General features: G+C 36.8%; 1 protein-coding gene across 1 annotated transcript in view; it reads right to left on the bottom strand.

Annotated features, from left to right (window-relative positions):
* Nucleotides 1–2,903, bottom strand: part of LOC140847351 (uncharacterized) — a 76,554-nt gene extending 73,651 nt beyond the window's left edge. Inside the window, exons 1-2 of the mRNA XM_073227509.1 lie at nt 2,749–2,903; nt 1,355–2,673 (exon numbers count right to left, since the gene is read on the bottom strand). Coding sequence (XP_073083610.1) covers nt 1,355–2,422 — 1,068 coding nt within the window. The 5' untranslated portion in view covers nt 2,423–2,673; nt 2,749–2,903. The remainder of the gene's footprint in view (nt 1–1,354; nt 2,674–2,748) is intronic.
* Nucleotides 2,904–17,041: the final 14,138 nt, after the last annotated feature.

A 17,041-nucleotide genomic window follows, 5' to 3' on the forward strand; every position in this document is an offset into this window, starting at 1 on the left:
ATCATCATGCCTTGGGCGGGGGTGGAGTATTCATTAATGAGTTTGAGGCCTAAGTCTCTCATGACATCCCTCCCCCATAAATTGACCGGTAGAGGGAGTACATAAGGGGTGACTGTACCCTCTTGTCCTTCAGGGGCTCGCCATTTCAATGGTTTGGCACTAATTGAAGGGCTTGACTCATATCCTAAACCTTGTAATGAATGTGAGGATTGGGTCACAGGCCACTTGGAGGGCCACCAGGTTGCAGAGATAATACTTTTATCTGCTCCAGTGTCTAGGATTCCCTCAAAGCTCTTTCCCTCTATTTGAAGAGTTAATTTTGGTCTGTCTGCTTAATCTAATACTATGAAGGCTGAATCCCAGTCAGAGGAGCCGAAGCCCCTTTCTCCCCTCTCCGTGTTGGTAGCAGGATAATTGGCGTGGAGACTAGGTAAAACTAAGAGCTGGGCTATGCGGTCTCCCGGAGATATAGGGTAGATTCCTCTAGGGGCCGAACACATGATTTTTACCTGTCCGTCATAATCTTGATCTATGACTCCGGGATGAACTACCAGGCCTTTCAATGCAGCAGAAGAGCACCCTAGGAGTAACCCAATGGTATTTGGTGGTAGGGGGCCTTTAAAGTCTGAAGGGATAGGCTGAACTCCCATCTGTGGAGTCAACACTATTCTGGTGGTGGCACGGATGTCCAATCCCGCAGAACCTGAAGTGGCTCTCCTTGGGGGGCCTGGTTGTTCCCGAATGACACTTGCGTGCTGGTTGCCCCATATATTTGCGGGCCCTGGTGACGGGGGCCCCTCTGGGCGTTTTTTGGCAGTTCTAAGGGTTTCCCTTCTATATCTTTAATAGACCGGCACTCATTGGCCCAATGCCTGCCTTTCTTACACTTAGGGCACAACCCAGGGGTCTTTTGGGTTGTTTGTTCTGAAGCTGGGCTCCTACACTCTCTCTTTATATGTCCTAATTTCCCGCATTGAAAGCATTTGATACTTCTGTTAGTGATCCTGGCTTGTTTGTGGCTCTGTAATATGGCCGCGGCTAGGCCCGCATTGGTGAGTGGCCCTCCTATTTCTCTACAGGCTTTCAACCAGGCATGTATCCCTTTTTGTTTCCAGGGTGTTATCGCCTGTCTGCATTCCTTGGTACATTGTTCAAATACTAATTGCTCCACTAGGGGCATTGCTTGTTCCTGATCTCCAAATATTCTGCCTGCAGCCTCCATCATACGAGCGACAAAGTCAGAAAATGGCTCGCTCAGCCCCTGAATAATTTTTGTCAAATTGCCTGATACTTCTCCTTTGTTGGTGAGGGCTTTCCATGCCTTGGCAGTGCATGTGTTTATTTGTGCGTATACCTGTAAGGGGAAGGCGGTCTGGTTGGCTACCCACTGTCCTTGGCCCGTCAGCATATCATATGACCACGCAGGCTGTCCTTCGGCCGCGTTTGCGCGTTCCTGGGTCATGCTGATATCATGCCACAATGCCTTCCATTCTATGTATTGCCCCATACTAGAAAGGCATGCCTTAGTTACATATTGCCAGTCTGCGGGTGTCATGGCTGTCTCTGTTAATCTCTCAACTTGTGCTATGGTATAGTTAGCACTGACTCCATAAGCCCGAACGGATTCTGCTAACTCCTTAACTTGTTTATGGCTCAGGGGCTGGTGAGAGCGTACGCCATTATCCTCAAATACAGGAAACATTTGTCTAATTGCCTGAAGAGTATCTGGGTGGCAAAAGGAGAGTGCGCCACTCACGTAAGGTGGCGGGGCAACGGGCGTCGGGGGACACCCTGCTTTCATTTTTTCCTTGGTCCGCTTTTCAACTTTGCTGGTTCCCTTACTTCTGCACTCTGCGGTTTTATTCTCTTCCCCTTCCTCTGCGGACGTTAATTCCTCCTCAGATTCCCTATTGGAGAGTTGGAGGTCCCTCAACTCTTTCCAGGGGTATTTACTATTTTCTCCGAGGCGATCGTCACTCGCTTCTCGGGGCTCTTTCGCTTTTGCCCTAGGCGGGCTTTCTCCCTCAATCTGAGGTTTCTTTACCTTCGTTTTTGTGGCCTTTTTTCGGCCGCGCGCGCTCTCTGTTTCCCGTTCCGTTTCTGACATGCTCTCTTGGATATCTGTCAATGCTCTCTGACCTTCTTTTATTACCTTTTCACATCTCTCATCTTGCAGACAAGCTCTAATCAGTTTCCAGAGGGGCCTGGTGCCTCCCCTCAGGCTACCCTCCTCCTCCTCTCTATCAAGATCTTTCCCCAGTTTGTCCCAGCTCAGGATTGAGAGGGACCCTGAACAAATGAACCAGGGGGCCACACGGTCTATCTCCTTCACAAAAGATCCTAAGACTTTGCTGGAGACTTTCAAGTTTTGCTCTTTGAGAGCTGTCTGCAGCGCCGTGACTAATGACGGTGCATTCCCCATGGTGCCTCCTTATTTACAGAGAACCATCAACCATCATCCTAAAAAGCAGGGGCCTCTCGGAACTTACCCCTCCGGGCTTTCTTCTGACCTGCAGTTCTGAATCCTCTCCAGATGTCTGAAGGGTCCTCCCTGTGCCGGTGATGTTCTGGTTCCCGGGTTTCGGCACCACTTGTCGCGTGCCCTGTCCTCGCCGGCAAGAACAGCATGCAACAACAGCAGGATTCTTCTGCAGAAAGCTTTATTCTTCAGCTCTTTGTGAAACAAATGAGTTGAGCAGGACCCAGAGGGGAAGGAGAGGCTTGCTTATATAGTTCTCATGCTCTGACCTGGTTGGTGCGGCTCCATATGCCTTATTAGCATAACCATTTGGTGGGTCTCATTGGTCCTTATGCCAAGGCGCAATTAGCATGTAGTTTAGTGGTGTGGGATGATTTGTCATTAGGAAGTTCGGGGCCTTCCGGCTGCCCTGCATTGGGCGCTATTTTCTGAGCGCGGCTGCCAACAGAGAAGGGTCTGTTCAGGTCCTCCACCCATTTTTTAATCGGGTTATTTGTTTTTAGGCTCTTGAGGAGTATGAGTTCTTTATATATTGTGGATGTTAACCCTTCATCAGATGAGTCACTTACAAATATATTCTCCCATACTGTGGGATGCCTTTTTCTTAATAAACAAAAACAGGTTTTATTGTTTTGACACAATACAATCACCCACTGTGTAAAGCCACAGTATTCGACTTTCATGTTTCTTCCATTAATATTTCAAAACTTTTTCTTTCTCCATCAATTACATGAACAAATCCAGCCTAAATCACATTGGGGAAACAGGTTCAGTTTAAACTCCAGCAACTTCTTTACTATGTCTTCCTCTTTTCCTTCAATATTCCCAGACCTTTGACAGTACTCTGTTAAGTTTCTTTTGTAAAAGAGAAAGATGATGATGTTGCTGAATATAAGTACAATAACAATCAAAGCAAAATTGGCATTTTATATATTACTAACAATTTATTAAGCACTTTAGCTATATAATTACTTTGGACCCATACAGTTCATTCAGGTAGTTCTTACCATTGCTATTTTACAGTTGAGAAAACCGAGTTTCAAAAGTTTACCCAAGGTACTACATAGATGGTAAGTAGCAGAAGCATGATTCTAGTTTTGTTAGAAGACAAAATTCCATGATGGTAGCAATTTTTTGATATTACCTTTATTGAACTACCATGCTTTAATAAAAGGTAGACATTCCAAGGCCCTTGCAGGGAGATAACCCCTCCCCCAGATAATCTTGGGATTTAGAGTTTCCTACATCTTTTCTAACTTCAATCACCATAGGAAGTTTACATTTCCAGGTCACCTCTCAGCCACTTTTTTCTTGCCCCCATCCTCTTCTTTACACTTCCTAGTCTGTACCAATCTCACACCTTTCCTCCACACTGAATCCGTTCACCATATTCTCTGAAAACTCATAACCTATCACTTTAATTTTTTAATTAAAATTTTTTTATGTTAACATTTTTCTTTGTTTTTTATTGTGACAAAATATACATAACATAAAAGTTACCATTTTAACAATTTTTAAGAGTAAAATTCAGTGGCATTAAGTACATTCATACTGTTGTACAACCATCACCATTATCCATCTACAGAACTTTTTCATCTTCCCAAACTGAAATTCTGTACCCATTAAACAGTAACTCCCCTTCCCCATTCCTTAGCCCCTGGCAATCTGTACTCTACATTCAGTATCTACAAATCTGACCATTCTAGATACCCCATACAACTGGAATCATATAATATTTGACCTTTTGGTTTTGGCTTATTTCACCTATAATGTTTTCAAGATGTAACCTGGTTATAATGTCTATCAGAATTTCCTTCCATTTTAAGACTGAATATTTTATACTACACTTTGTTTATCCATTCGTCTGTGACATACATTTAGGTCGTTTCCATATTTTGGCTATTGTGTCTAAAGAACATTGTACAAATATCTGCACATGTGTCTGCTTTCAAATCTTTTGAGCATATACCTAGAAGTGCTGGATCATATGCTAATACTAAGTTAAATTTTTTTTTAGGAAGACCCATACAGTTTTCCACAGTGGCTGCACCATTTTACATAGCCCCAACAATGTAACAATATTCTGATTTCTCCACATCCTTGAAAACACTTGTTATTTTCTGCATTTTCTTTTTGTCATAGCCATCCTAATGGGTGGGTGTGAGGTGGTACCTCATTGTAGTGTTGATTTGCATGTCTCTAACAATTAATGTTGTCAAACATCTTTTCATATGTTTACTGGCTATTTGTATATTTTCTTTAGAAAAATACCTATTCAAGTTTTTTTGTGCATTTTAAATGGGTCGCTTTTCTTATTGTTAAGTTGTAGGCATTATTGATATTGTCTGGGTATTAATCCTTTATCAGATATATGATTTGCAGATATTTTTTCCCATTCTGTGAGTTGCCTTTTTATTCTCTTGATAGTGTTCTTTGATGTAGAAAAGTTTTGAATATTGATGAAGTCCAATTTATTTTTTCTTTTGTTACCTGTGCTTTTGATGTCATATCCAAAAAAATCATTGCCAAATCCAATGTCACAAAGATTTACCCCTATGCTTTCTTCTGAGCTTTGTAATTTTAGCAATTCTGTTTAGATATTCCACCAATTTAATATGTGTTATAACATGTGTCCAGTTTCATTCATAATAAATATATAAGGAATTGGCTCATGAAGTTATGGAGGCTGGGGAGTCCAAAATCTGCAATATGAGCTGGCAAGCTGAAGTTTCGGGAGGACTGATAGTGCAGTTCCAGTCCCAAAGCTGGTAGCTGGAGCCCTAGGAGAGCCAATGGTGCAGATTAAATTTGAAACCAGTCTAATGGAGAATTCCCTTATGCTTGGGGGAACTGATTTTCTTTTCATATTCAGACTTTCAACTGATTGGATAAGGCCAACCCAATTATGGAGGGCAATCTGCTTACTCAAAGTTTACCAATTTAAATGATAAAATCATCCAAAAACAACCTCCAAGTTAACACATGAAATCAGTCATCATATACCTGCTTGGTAAAGTTTGTTCCTAAATACTAATTTATTTTTATTTCTATTGTAAATGGAATATTTTCTAATTTCATTTTTTGATTGTCCATTGTTAGTGTACGGAAGAGCAACTGATTTTTGTTTGTTAATTTTCTTTTCTGAAATGTAGCAAAATTCATTTATTAGCACTAACAGTTGTGTGTGTGTATGTATAATCTTAAAAGTTTGCTACATATAAAATCATGTCATCTGGGAATGGGTAATCTAACTTCTACATTTCTAATTAGTATGCCCTTTATTCCTTTATCTTGTCTATTTGCTCTGGCTAGAACGTCCAACACTATGTTGAATAGAAGTGAAAGCATGCATCTTTGTCTTGTTTATGCTCATGGAGGAAAAGCTTTCAGTCTTTTGACATTGAGGATAATGTTACCTGTGAGTTTGTTATATAGAGAGGTTATTGCACAGTTGACCCTTGAACAAGTTGTGTTTGAACTGCATGGGTCCACTTATACACAGACTTTTCTCAATAAATTTATTGAAAAATTTTTTGGAGATTTGTGACAATTTGAGAAAACATTTGTTTTCTTTTCTCTGGTTTATTGTAAGAATATAGTATATAATACTTATATCATAAAAATGTGTTAATTTACTGTTTATGTTACTGGTAAGGCTTCTGGTCAACAGTAGGCTATGAGTGGTTATATTCTGGGGGAGGGAAAAGTTATGCATGGATTTTCAGTGGTGGGGGGGATTGGTGCCCCTAAATCCTGCATTAGTCAAGGGCCAACTGTATTGAGGAAGTTTCCTTCCACTCCTAATTTGTTGGGTGTTTTCTATTATAAAAGGTGTTGAATTTTCTCAAGTACTTTTTTGCATCAATTGAGATGATCATGTGTTTTTCTCCCTTATTCTGCTAATGCTCTGTATTACATTGATTTTCATATGATGAACCATCGTTTCATTATAGGAATAAATCCCACATGTTAATTGTGTATAATCTCTTATATATGTTCCTTAATTTGATTTGCTAATATTTTTCTGGGGATATTTACATTAATATGCATAAGAGTTCTTGTGCTGTGGTTTCCTTGTGGTGTCTTGGTCTGGCTTTGGTATCAGAGTAATACTGGCCTCATAGAATGAGATGTGAACTGTTCCCTCTGCTTCAATTTTTTGGAAGAGTTTCAGAAGGATTGGTGTTAATTCTTTGAATTTTTTATAGAATTCACCTCCAAAGTCATCTGGTCCGGTGATTTCCATAGTTGGGGGATTGTTATTACTGATTTTAATCTCCCTTCTATTTATAAGTCTGTTCACATTTTTTACTTTTCATGATTCAGTTTGGGTAAGTTATGTGTTTCTAGGATTTTGTCCATTTCATCTAGGGTTATCTAATTTAGTGGTATACAATTGTTTTTAGTATTCTCTAATCCTTTTTCATTTCTGTAAAATTGGTAGTAATGTCCAACTTTCATTTCCTATTTTAGTAATTTGTCTTCTCTAATTTTTTTAAATCACTGTAACAAAAGGTTTATCAATTGTGTTGATCTTTTTGAACAAAAATGTCCTCAACATATCTGTTATGTCCAATTGGTTTAGTGTTGTTCACATCTCCTACTTCCTTACTGATTTTTTGTTGTTGAATTTCTTAGAATTTTATATTCACATATTTCATTAAATTTTGGAAATTTTCAGCCAAATCTCTTCAAGTAACCTCTCTCTGCCCCCTTCTCTCTCTTCTCCTTCTGAAACTTCCATAATGCATATGTTTGTTTGCTTAATGAAATCCCACTAGTCCCTAGGCTCAGTTCACTTTTCTAGATTATTTTTGCTTTGTGTTCCTCAGACTCTATTTTCACATGCCTTATCTTCAAGTTCAGTGATTCTTTCTCCTGCCTTCTCAAGTTTTTTGTTGAACACCTTTAGTAAATTTGTCATTAAGTTATTGTATTTTTTGTTCCAAAATCTGTTTGGTTCCTTCACGTAATTTCTATCTTTTTGATATTTTCATTTTCTTCCTATATTGTCTTCTAGATTTCCTTTATTTGTCTGCTTTATCTCTTTGAACATATTTAAATTTTGTTTTTTAAATATCTGCCTATTGCTTCCTCAGGGATGGTTTCTGATATTTTATTTTCTTCTTTTGAATGGGCCATTTTTTCCTGTTTCGTTGTATGCTTTGTGATTTTTTTGGTGTTGCTGTTGAAAATTGGGCATGTGAAAAAATAATCACATCTCCCAGTCTTTGCAGACTGGCTCAGTGCCCAAGGCAGTCCTTCACTAATTGGCTGGGTGTATTCTAAACCTTGGGATTATACTGAAGTTAAAGTTTAAGTTCTTCTCAGTTCTTTTCTGAGTGTGCATCTAGCCTGGGCTTGTGGGTGGATTTTTCAATTCCCACATTTACATGGCTGATTTTCAATCTCATAATCTCCCACTCTAACCCCAGCTTCTCCTTAGGGCCTTAGAAGTCTATTGTATGTCTCCACCCATAATTTCTTTCCTCACTTGTTTGTGTATCTATAATCCCCCTGTATCTATCCCAACATGCCTGCTACTTCTCCCACCTGAAAGATGAGTAAGTTGAAATGGAGACCAATTTTTCATGATGTTGCCACTGGACTGTTTAGAAGTTTGTGTTTACCATCATATATGCTCCCTTCAGTCAAGGGATTGGGAACTGTAGTTCCTCCTCCTCCAGACCAAGGTTGTACCATGCTGGGAAAGGGGTGGGGGCAAGAGTATGTGAAAATGCCACAAAATTTCCTACATTTTGAGTGTGTCTTTTTCTTCATTAGGCATTGACTTGGTTGCTTTATCCCTTTGACTGTTTTCCAAGGTTCCTATGTTATTTTAGCCAGGTTCTCATTTTTAAAATGTTTCTACAAAGAACAAGCGTCCTATCTGCCATTTTGTTGATGTTGCTCATCCAAACATGTTTTAATTTTTTTTATTTCTTTCCCTTTCTTTCTAAAATTGAAACTTAGATATCCAATGAGGACACAACTTTCCCTGCAGTCCTTTAAAGTGGTGAATATTTTCAGCTTCACAGCCCATATAATCTAGATCCTGGATGTACAATAGACATCTCCCTTGCTCCATGTTGCTACTTCAAAACAGTTTATCCTTCCTATTCCTTCAAATCCCACAATTCTATGAAGTTTGCACTAACAGCTATGCCACCTGCTACACTTCTTTGTTTTTAGCTACTAAAATGCCGTTCACTTCTCATTCATTTCAATCTTTAGCACCTGACTCATTGTTTTATCCTCTATCAAGCATGAATACTATCAACATTACTGGTGACTACAACATCCAGTTAGGTAATCTATACAAAACCCTTTCTTTACAATTGTGTATTCTCACCTTTAAAGATTTTTTCCCTCTATTCCACTTCCTTCACTCATTTCTATGGTTATACTCTACTAATGAACAATTGTTTCATTGCCTCCAAAATCTTGAATTCAAGTATTCTACTCTAACCCACGTTCCTCTCTTTCCAACTCAATTACTCACCCCTACCCCATTAATTCTTCAAAATCATCAACTCCTCTAATCTATGGGCCTCACCATTTTTTTCACTCTCCATCACTCCCCATGTTTATTCATTCCTACTCACCCAGCCTATATTCATTGACATCTCTCCCCTTTAAATATTCTTAACCTCTACATGGTATCTGGATAAAATAGGAAAGATCTCATTCATACTATCCATAAAGCATATACTGAGATTGCTCATGCCATCAGTATCAAAGCAGTTGGTTTTACCTAAGACAAATAGCACTGGAAGTTTTATTAATTAGGGCTTTTATGTTTTCTTCTGTTGCCTTATAAATATCACATGTAAATTCATCTTTGATACAGGATAGGAAGAACATATGAAGAAAATAAGAGAGGAACTCTTAAATTTTCTTTTTTTTAGGAAGAATTAAAAAGAGGAGCAAGAATGTCAAAGCAACAGTAAATGGCTGAGAAGAGTTTCTCCCCTAACAAAATCTACTGGTACAATGAGAGAGCAGAGGGACTTTTTTGTTTTACCTTGCTCAGTTTCATCTGTGCATTTCTATAATCCACAAAACATGGGTAAGTTTGGTTTCTGTTTCCTTTCCCTTGACTCCTTTAGTTATTATTGCCTCATTATACAGTCATTTGTATGATGTTTTGGCAGACATTTACAGTTGCATAAATTAAAGTCATGGAATCTCGTTTTGCCTACAGGTCTTTATGAAAATAACAACAACATTTTTATTTGGATGTCAAAGTTTGTCAACCATTAAGCTGATTGATTTTTCATTATACAATTCAATAGAAGAGGCAATCTTCAGCTTGTATGCAACATTACTTGAGAAAAAGACTCATCATTGAAAATCCTTGCTATGTTTTAAAGCTAAATATTTGTATGTGAATTTTCCCATTAGTAAGTCCAGTACAGGTATAACATGGTAGTTCACCTTACTACAAAGAAAGAGCTTTTCTATTTTGTAACAGCAACACTAAACTTTTGATTTAATTTTATACTCTTTCAGAAATAACTTATGGTTCAGGCAATATAGATTGTAAGCTTCAAGAAAATGATGAAATTAACTGTCTTGGAAAAAGAAGAATTTTTGCACAGGACTAACGGGTCTCAGCAGCTGTGCTGTGTTTCCTACACAAATCCTTTAAAATGATCATGAACTTCTTTTGTAGGCACACCTGTCATGGAAATAGTATAGGCTAAATTGTAGATTCATTTACCCTTTGTCAAAGCCTCTAAAAATGTCAGCAGGGATACCAATCTGTGCCAACTACCACTGGAGCAGCTGTTGGTTGGTTAGGAACAGGAGAGCAACCTTTATATTGGCTTACTTATTTGGAGCAAAGATGTAAATTTCCACAGTCACATCCTTGCTTCATTGAGGCAGATGTGTATCTGTTGTTTGTATGTCATATAATCCCAAAACAGTAAGTACTAGGAATGAAAGTTTTCCTTTGTTTAAAAGCCCTATCATAAATGTCAGAATGCCCCTATGTTTATCACAGCACTATTTACAATAGCCAAGAATTGGAAGCAACCTAAGTGTCCATTAGTAGATGAATGGATAAAGAAGATGTGATACATATACACAATGGAATACTACTCAGCCATAAGAAGAAAACAAATCCTACCATTTGCAACAACATTGATGGAGCTAGAGGGTATTATGCTCAGTGAAATAAGCCAAGCAGAGAAAGAGAAATGCCAAATGATTTCACTCATCTGTGGAGTATAAGAACAAAGGAAAAACTGAAGGAACAAAACAGCAGCAGAATCACAGAACCCAAGAATGGACTAACAGGTACCAAAGGGAAAGGGACTGGGGAGGATGGGTGGGTAGGGAGGGATAAGGGGGGGAAGAAGAAAGGCATTATTATGATTAGATGCATAATGGGGGGGAGAAAGGGGAGGGCTGTACAACAAAGAGAAGACAAGTAGTGATTATACAACATTTTGCTATGCTGATGGACAGTGAGTGTAAGGGGGTTTGTCTGGGTGACATGGTATGGGGAGAGCCTAGTAAACATAATGTTCTTCATGTAATTGTACATTAATGATAACAAAAAAAAAAGCAGTTCCTGTGTGGTGATCTCCAGTAAGTTCTTCACAATGGTATAAAGGGCATATCAAAGTGTGGGCAAAGGGTTTGTTTGTGTTTATATAGAGGATCAAAGCCTAATTTGGCTACCCAGAAAACGAATTAAGATACGATATAAAGAAGAACTTCCAACATCAACATTCTCTGGAAGAGTCATTCCAGAAGATGATCATCAAAAAACTTCAACAAAGATCCTGGTGCTGTTGCAGTTGTAGCTGCATTCATCCCACTGGTTCCTGGACTTGCCATTGGAATGAAGAAGGAGATATCTAAGCTGGCCTGTGCATACAGTAAAACAAAAAATTTGACTGGATCTATACTGTCAGAACTCAACCAAGAATTAGGAGAAGTGCAAGTTGCAGCACTCCAAACTCTTCGACTATAGACTATCTACTGTTAAAAGAACATATGGGATGTGAACAGTTTGCAGGAATGTGTTATTTTAATTTGTCTGATTTTTCTCAAAATATTCAAATTCAGTTAGACAATATCCATCATATCATTGATAAGTTTTCACAAATGCTTAGGGTGCCTAACTGGTTTTCTTGGTTTCACTGGATATGGCTGGTAATTGTAGGTCTGCTTAGGTTATACAGCTGTATTCCTATTATGTTAATGTTTGCATGCAATTTAATTAGTAATTTAAAACCTATACATGCTTATGTTACACTACAAGAAGATATGTCAAAGAAATAATCATTCTTACCATGTTTTCTTCCGTCTGCTACTTCTATAGCTTCTCTTCTTCCTTCATAATTACAAGCCCTAAGTAGAATTCGTGCCTCATATCGAAATTACCGAGTATCATAATTCTTCCAAGTGGTAAAGATACCTCAAGACAAATGCTGGGCATAGAAGCCACAGGGCATAAATCTGCAAAGAAGTAAAAAGCTAACCTTTTCAAACAATATTGCTTCTCTCTCACTTACCAACTTTACATTTCCCTGTATGGCCCCAGAAGATGACTGGTTAGCCAGAGACGGGTAAGATTCCTCAAGGGAGGAACAACCTAAGACAGGCACAGTCGCAGGGGGGCCATCAGGTGAGAAATTGGGGATCAACAGAGGTGAGGCTTAGAACCTCACCCCCCCCTGTTTTGAGAGAAATCTTCTGCATCCGTGGATGTTTTGTTGCCCTTGTCTAGCTTGGATTAATACTTAGTCTATAGGCACACACCTGATCATCTACATTTGCCCTCTTACAGCACTAAACTATGTTTTCTACCTTTATCTTGCATCTACCTACCACTTCAGCATTTTATTAAAAATAATGATAATAATAATAATAATAATAATAATGGAAAAATGTGGGATTCACATATAAATCAAGTATAAAAATAAAACGAATAATCATAATTGACCTGATTGTTTATAGTTCATGATGCGTGATCAAACCCAAAAGTTTCTGTGATGACTGCCCTTGCACTGTTCACCATGTAAGAACTTATTCACTATGTAAGAACTTGTTCACCATGTAAAAACTTGCTCGCTGTGCTTCAGAAGATTGGAGACTGTTGAGAATTAGGCTTGGGGTTGATTAATGATTGTGGATTGAGTTCCCTATACAGAATTTTATTGTTGTTAACAACCATATGATCAATAAATATGAGATGCTCTCTCAAAAAAAAATGTCAAAATGAAAGGAGAATTGTCCAACAGTAAGTAACTTCATGAGGTGGTAAAAAAAACTCTTTTTCCTATTTGTTCAAGATATACAACTTCTAAGAAGACAAAGAAGCAGTGATCAAAAAAAAAAGGAGCCCTGAAGGAAAAAAAGGGGAACCCTGAAAGAAAAGAGAGTTCAGCTTGTAGAAGCCATGTCATAAAGTGAGAAATCATAGAGGGAAGAAAGTAAAAAACAGAGGACCATACCTTTTTAGGTTAGTAGTTCTGAACATCTAAAAATGGTGGTGAAGAGAGCTCAAAGAAACATTGAATTACTTGTAGATTTTGAAAAATCTATCAAGCTAATTAACAAACATGGTATACTTTCACATATTGTGAGTTAAAGGTCAATGGCAAACTTCAGAGTTAAGATTATGGCACATGCAAGAAAATGAACTTTTTGAAATGACCATCCTAAAAAGTGGAAAATCTAGGCTAAAGATGGCCTTGCATATTTTTAAGGGACACTAGGCTTACTTACAAATGAGAGAGAGTTTGGAACATTAAAATATGATCAACAGTCACCTCCCTAAAAATATATAAAGAAGTGTTGTGATAAAAATTACTATCATTTGTCATGTAGAATAAGATCGCAAAACTCTAGGTGGTCTTTATTTTGAATTACGGCCACCTCCCTCCTTCTCTAAGTTTGCTCTGTGACAAGTTGCTTACAAGATCTATAATTATATACTAATAAGTAGTAATAATTATTTATAAAAAATAAAATGTAATTTTAAAATGTCTTAAATGTATTTTAAGACAAGGAACAGCACATCTATATAATATAGTAATTTCCAATTCAGTGGAAAAGCCAAGTACTGTAACTGTGAAGAATCACTGTGCCCAATTAGGGAAAACAGTATGAGAGCAACATAATAAATTCTACAAAAGAGGTTATAACTTCCAGTCAGTGATGTTTCAAACATGGACATAAATTGCTAAAAGTGTTGATTGAATTTCCAGGATCCTTGTTTGGATAATATTCATATTTCTGACATTTTGAGTTATTCTTACCAAGAAGAGAAGAAATTTCAATTTTTCAGAAACACAAATTATTAAATACTTATCCAAAAATATAGAAGATGTTCAAAGCAATGTTTCTAAGAATTCAGCATAAATTCCTCAAAAATTGAAAAACAGAAATATCATATAACCCAAGAACTCCATTTCTAGGAATTTGTATGAAAAAATAAAAATATCTGCTTTGAAAAGATATGTGCACACTGATGTTTATTGACATATTATTTACAATAGCTAAGATATAGAAGTAACCAAAGTGTCCATCAATAGATGATGGACAAAGAAGTGGTATATATATAGAATGGAATATTATTCAGCCATAAAAAATAAACAAACCTTGCCATTTGTGACAACATGAATGGACCTAAAGGGAATTATGCTAAGGGAAACAAGCCAGAAAGAGAAATTCAAATACCATATGATTTCACTTGTAAGTGGAATCTAAAAACAAACAAAACAAACAAAATGAACAAGCTGCAATAGATTAATAGACACTAAGAAGTGACTGATGGTTACCACAGTAGAGGGGTTAAGGTGGATTGGTAGAATAGGTAAAGGAGATAAAGAGATACAAAGTCTCAATCATAATATAAATTAGCCATGGGGTTGAAAGTAAAGCATAGAGTATATAGTCAACAATTCTGTAACATCTTTCGATGTTGACAGATTAAAAAGTTAAAAATAAAGTAAAATAAAATAAATCATCCTTTTATCAGAGGAAAAATTATATCTGATAAAATCCATTCAAACTGCTTTGAGAAAAAAGAGCTATATACAGTATGCTTCACTCAGATAAGAAGCAGTTTTGACATAAGATGGAAAACAAAATGTATTGCATTTTAGCTGAAATGGGATACTCATTTTGGTACCTAGTTAACTGACTTAAGATGTATGCTTTCATAAACTCTGTAAATTAAATATAATTGCATTCTAATATATAAGGAGTTGTTATATAGAGATGGCAACATGGGGGCCCATAAGCTACCTCTAGCCCATAGATATGCTTTGTTTGGCCCAAACAGCTTTTGAAAAAATTGAATTAGTTGCCAAAAGTCAATCAGGAGATTTCACATTAAAATTTGGATGTATAGCTACTCTTGCAAAGTCAGAGGATCTAGCCCCTATGGACCTGCATCCCTGCATGGAGAAACTACATTGCTACAAGTGGAAATTTTTCAGTAGACAATGCTTAGGTTTAATAGGGCCTATGTTTTCTAGGTGGCCATAGTCCACACCAAACAGTTGTTAATTACCTGCCTGGCTTCTATAGGTTTTGTGACCTCTGTTTAAGAGAACCAATTCTCATTTGTTTTTAACTATACTCTCTCTCATTGCAGTGAAGATTACAGTTGGCTTTGAGTCAAATACGTTTGATGTTTAAGTAACTCATTTTATTTTGCCAATGTAAGTAGAAGCATGTTATAGCGCTGTTATAGAGTAGCAAGGGTAAACTGGACATAAAGTATGCACTCTCACCATTTCCACATGTTATCAGGCAATGATAATAAATGAATTGACTATGCGACACCACAATGCTATGAACTAAGCATTCTTATTACCATTATCTAGTTGAAGAAACTGAGTCAACAGGTCAATTATATAACTTGCTAGTAGATATTCTATCTAGGATTCTAAGCCAGATCTGTCTGATTCTATGGTCCACTTTGTTTAATCAATACATTACTACACAATGGGTTGTATAGCACTTTACATAAAAAAGTCAATTTCACTTGTATTATGACCTATTATTTGGTAACATGAAACTCTTAAAGTGGAAGGGGACTGTTACTTGGAATATAGAGATGTGAATATTGTATCCTGCAAAGTTCAAATCCACCAAGAAAGGTTCTGGAATCTTAAAGGAATATTATTAGCAAAACTTGTCTAGTATCGAAACAAACAGGAAGCTGCCAACAATTAAACTTTCCTTGGAAGTGTTCAATGTCTTTCTTGATAATTTTTAGCCATAGCAAAAATATTTTATTTATGATCTCAATATTCCTAAAAGGTATAAATATTTATAAGATTTTTTTTGTCAAACCAGGAAAAGATCGTTCCCACTTCCCTTTTCTCACACATGCAAAACTAAAGACTCCATAACTCTTTTAAAGCCTTGATTGGAACAAAGAAGCTTTTTATCTCTCTTAAAATTAACAAAATTAATAAAATTGTATTGGGAATTATATAGAAGTTAGATTTTGAAAAGGTACAAGTGAACTATGGCCTCACCTAGAATAACAGAAAATCTATAAATAAAACAGAATATAGAGGTATAAGTATATAAGTTAGAGATATGGAGGTAAATGCCGAAGAACTAAAATAAAAAATGTTTAAAAGTGTTGGCATCTGGGGAGCAAGACAAGGAGTAGGAGGCATCTTCCAAAAGGAACTTGATTTTCATTATACCTTTCCTAAACTAGTTGGTTATTTGACTATGTACTTGTATTATTTATTAAAAACATCAAAATGTCCTGAGAGCCAGAGGCAGAAATATTTCATCTTTAGCTACTTTATAAGGGATAAATAACATTAAAAAGTTGGTATAAAAAATTTTAACTTTCATGTGCTATTTACCAACAAGTTTTGTTACATGTATTTTTTATATAATTTTGCATATATCTGATAAACTTCTAAATGTACTAGCAAAAGGACACTGCAGGCAAGGCCCAACTTATAATTTGAGCAGTCACAGAAATGATGAGAGGTAGAAGTAGAATATCTCAGGAAAAGCAATATTCTATGAAAATAATTCAACAGCTATTACCAATAAGTATGATGTTGGCAATGGGTTTATTGCATAGAACTTCATTGTGTCGAGGTACACACCCTCTATACCCACTTTATTGAGTTTTTATCATAAATGGATGTTGAATTTCGTCAAATGCTTTTTCAGTATCTATTGAGGTGATCATGTGGTTTTTTTTTTTTTTTTTTTTTGAGAGGTCATCTCTCATATTTATTGATCAAATGGTTGTTAACAACAATAAAATTCAGTATAGGGGGGTCAATGCTCAATGTACAATCATTAATCCATCTCAAGCCTAATTCTCGTCAGTCTCCAATCTTCTGAAGCATAACGAACAAGTTCTTACATGGTGAACGAATTCTTGCACAGTGAATAAATTCTTACATGGTGAACAGTACAAGGGCATTCATCACAGAAACTTTCGGTTTTGATCATGCATTATGACCTATAAACAATCAGGTCAAATATGAATATTTGTTTGATTTTTGTACTTGATTTATATGTTGATTACACATTTCTCCTATTATTATT

Source organism: Manis javanica, chromosome X (assembly GCF_040802235.1).
Source record: "Manis javanica isolate MJ-LG chromosome X, MJ_LKY, whole genome shotgun sequence".
Lineage (NCBI taxonomy): Eukaryota > Metazoa > Chordata > Mammalia > Pholidota > Manidae > Manis > Manis javanica.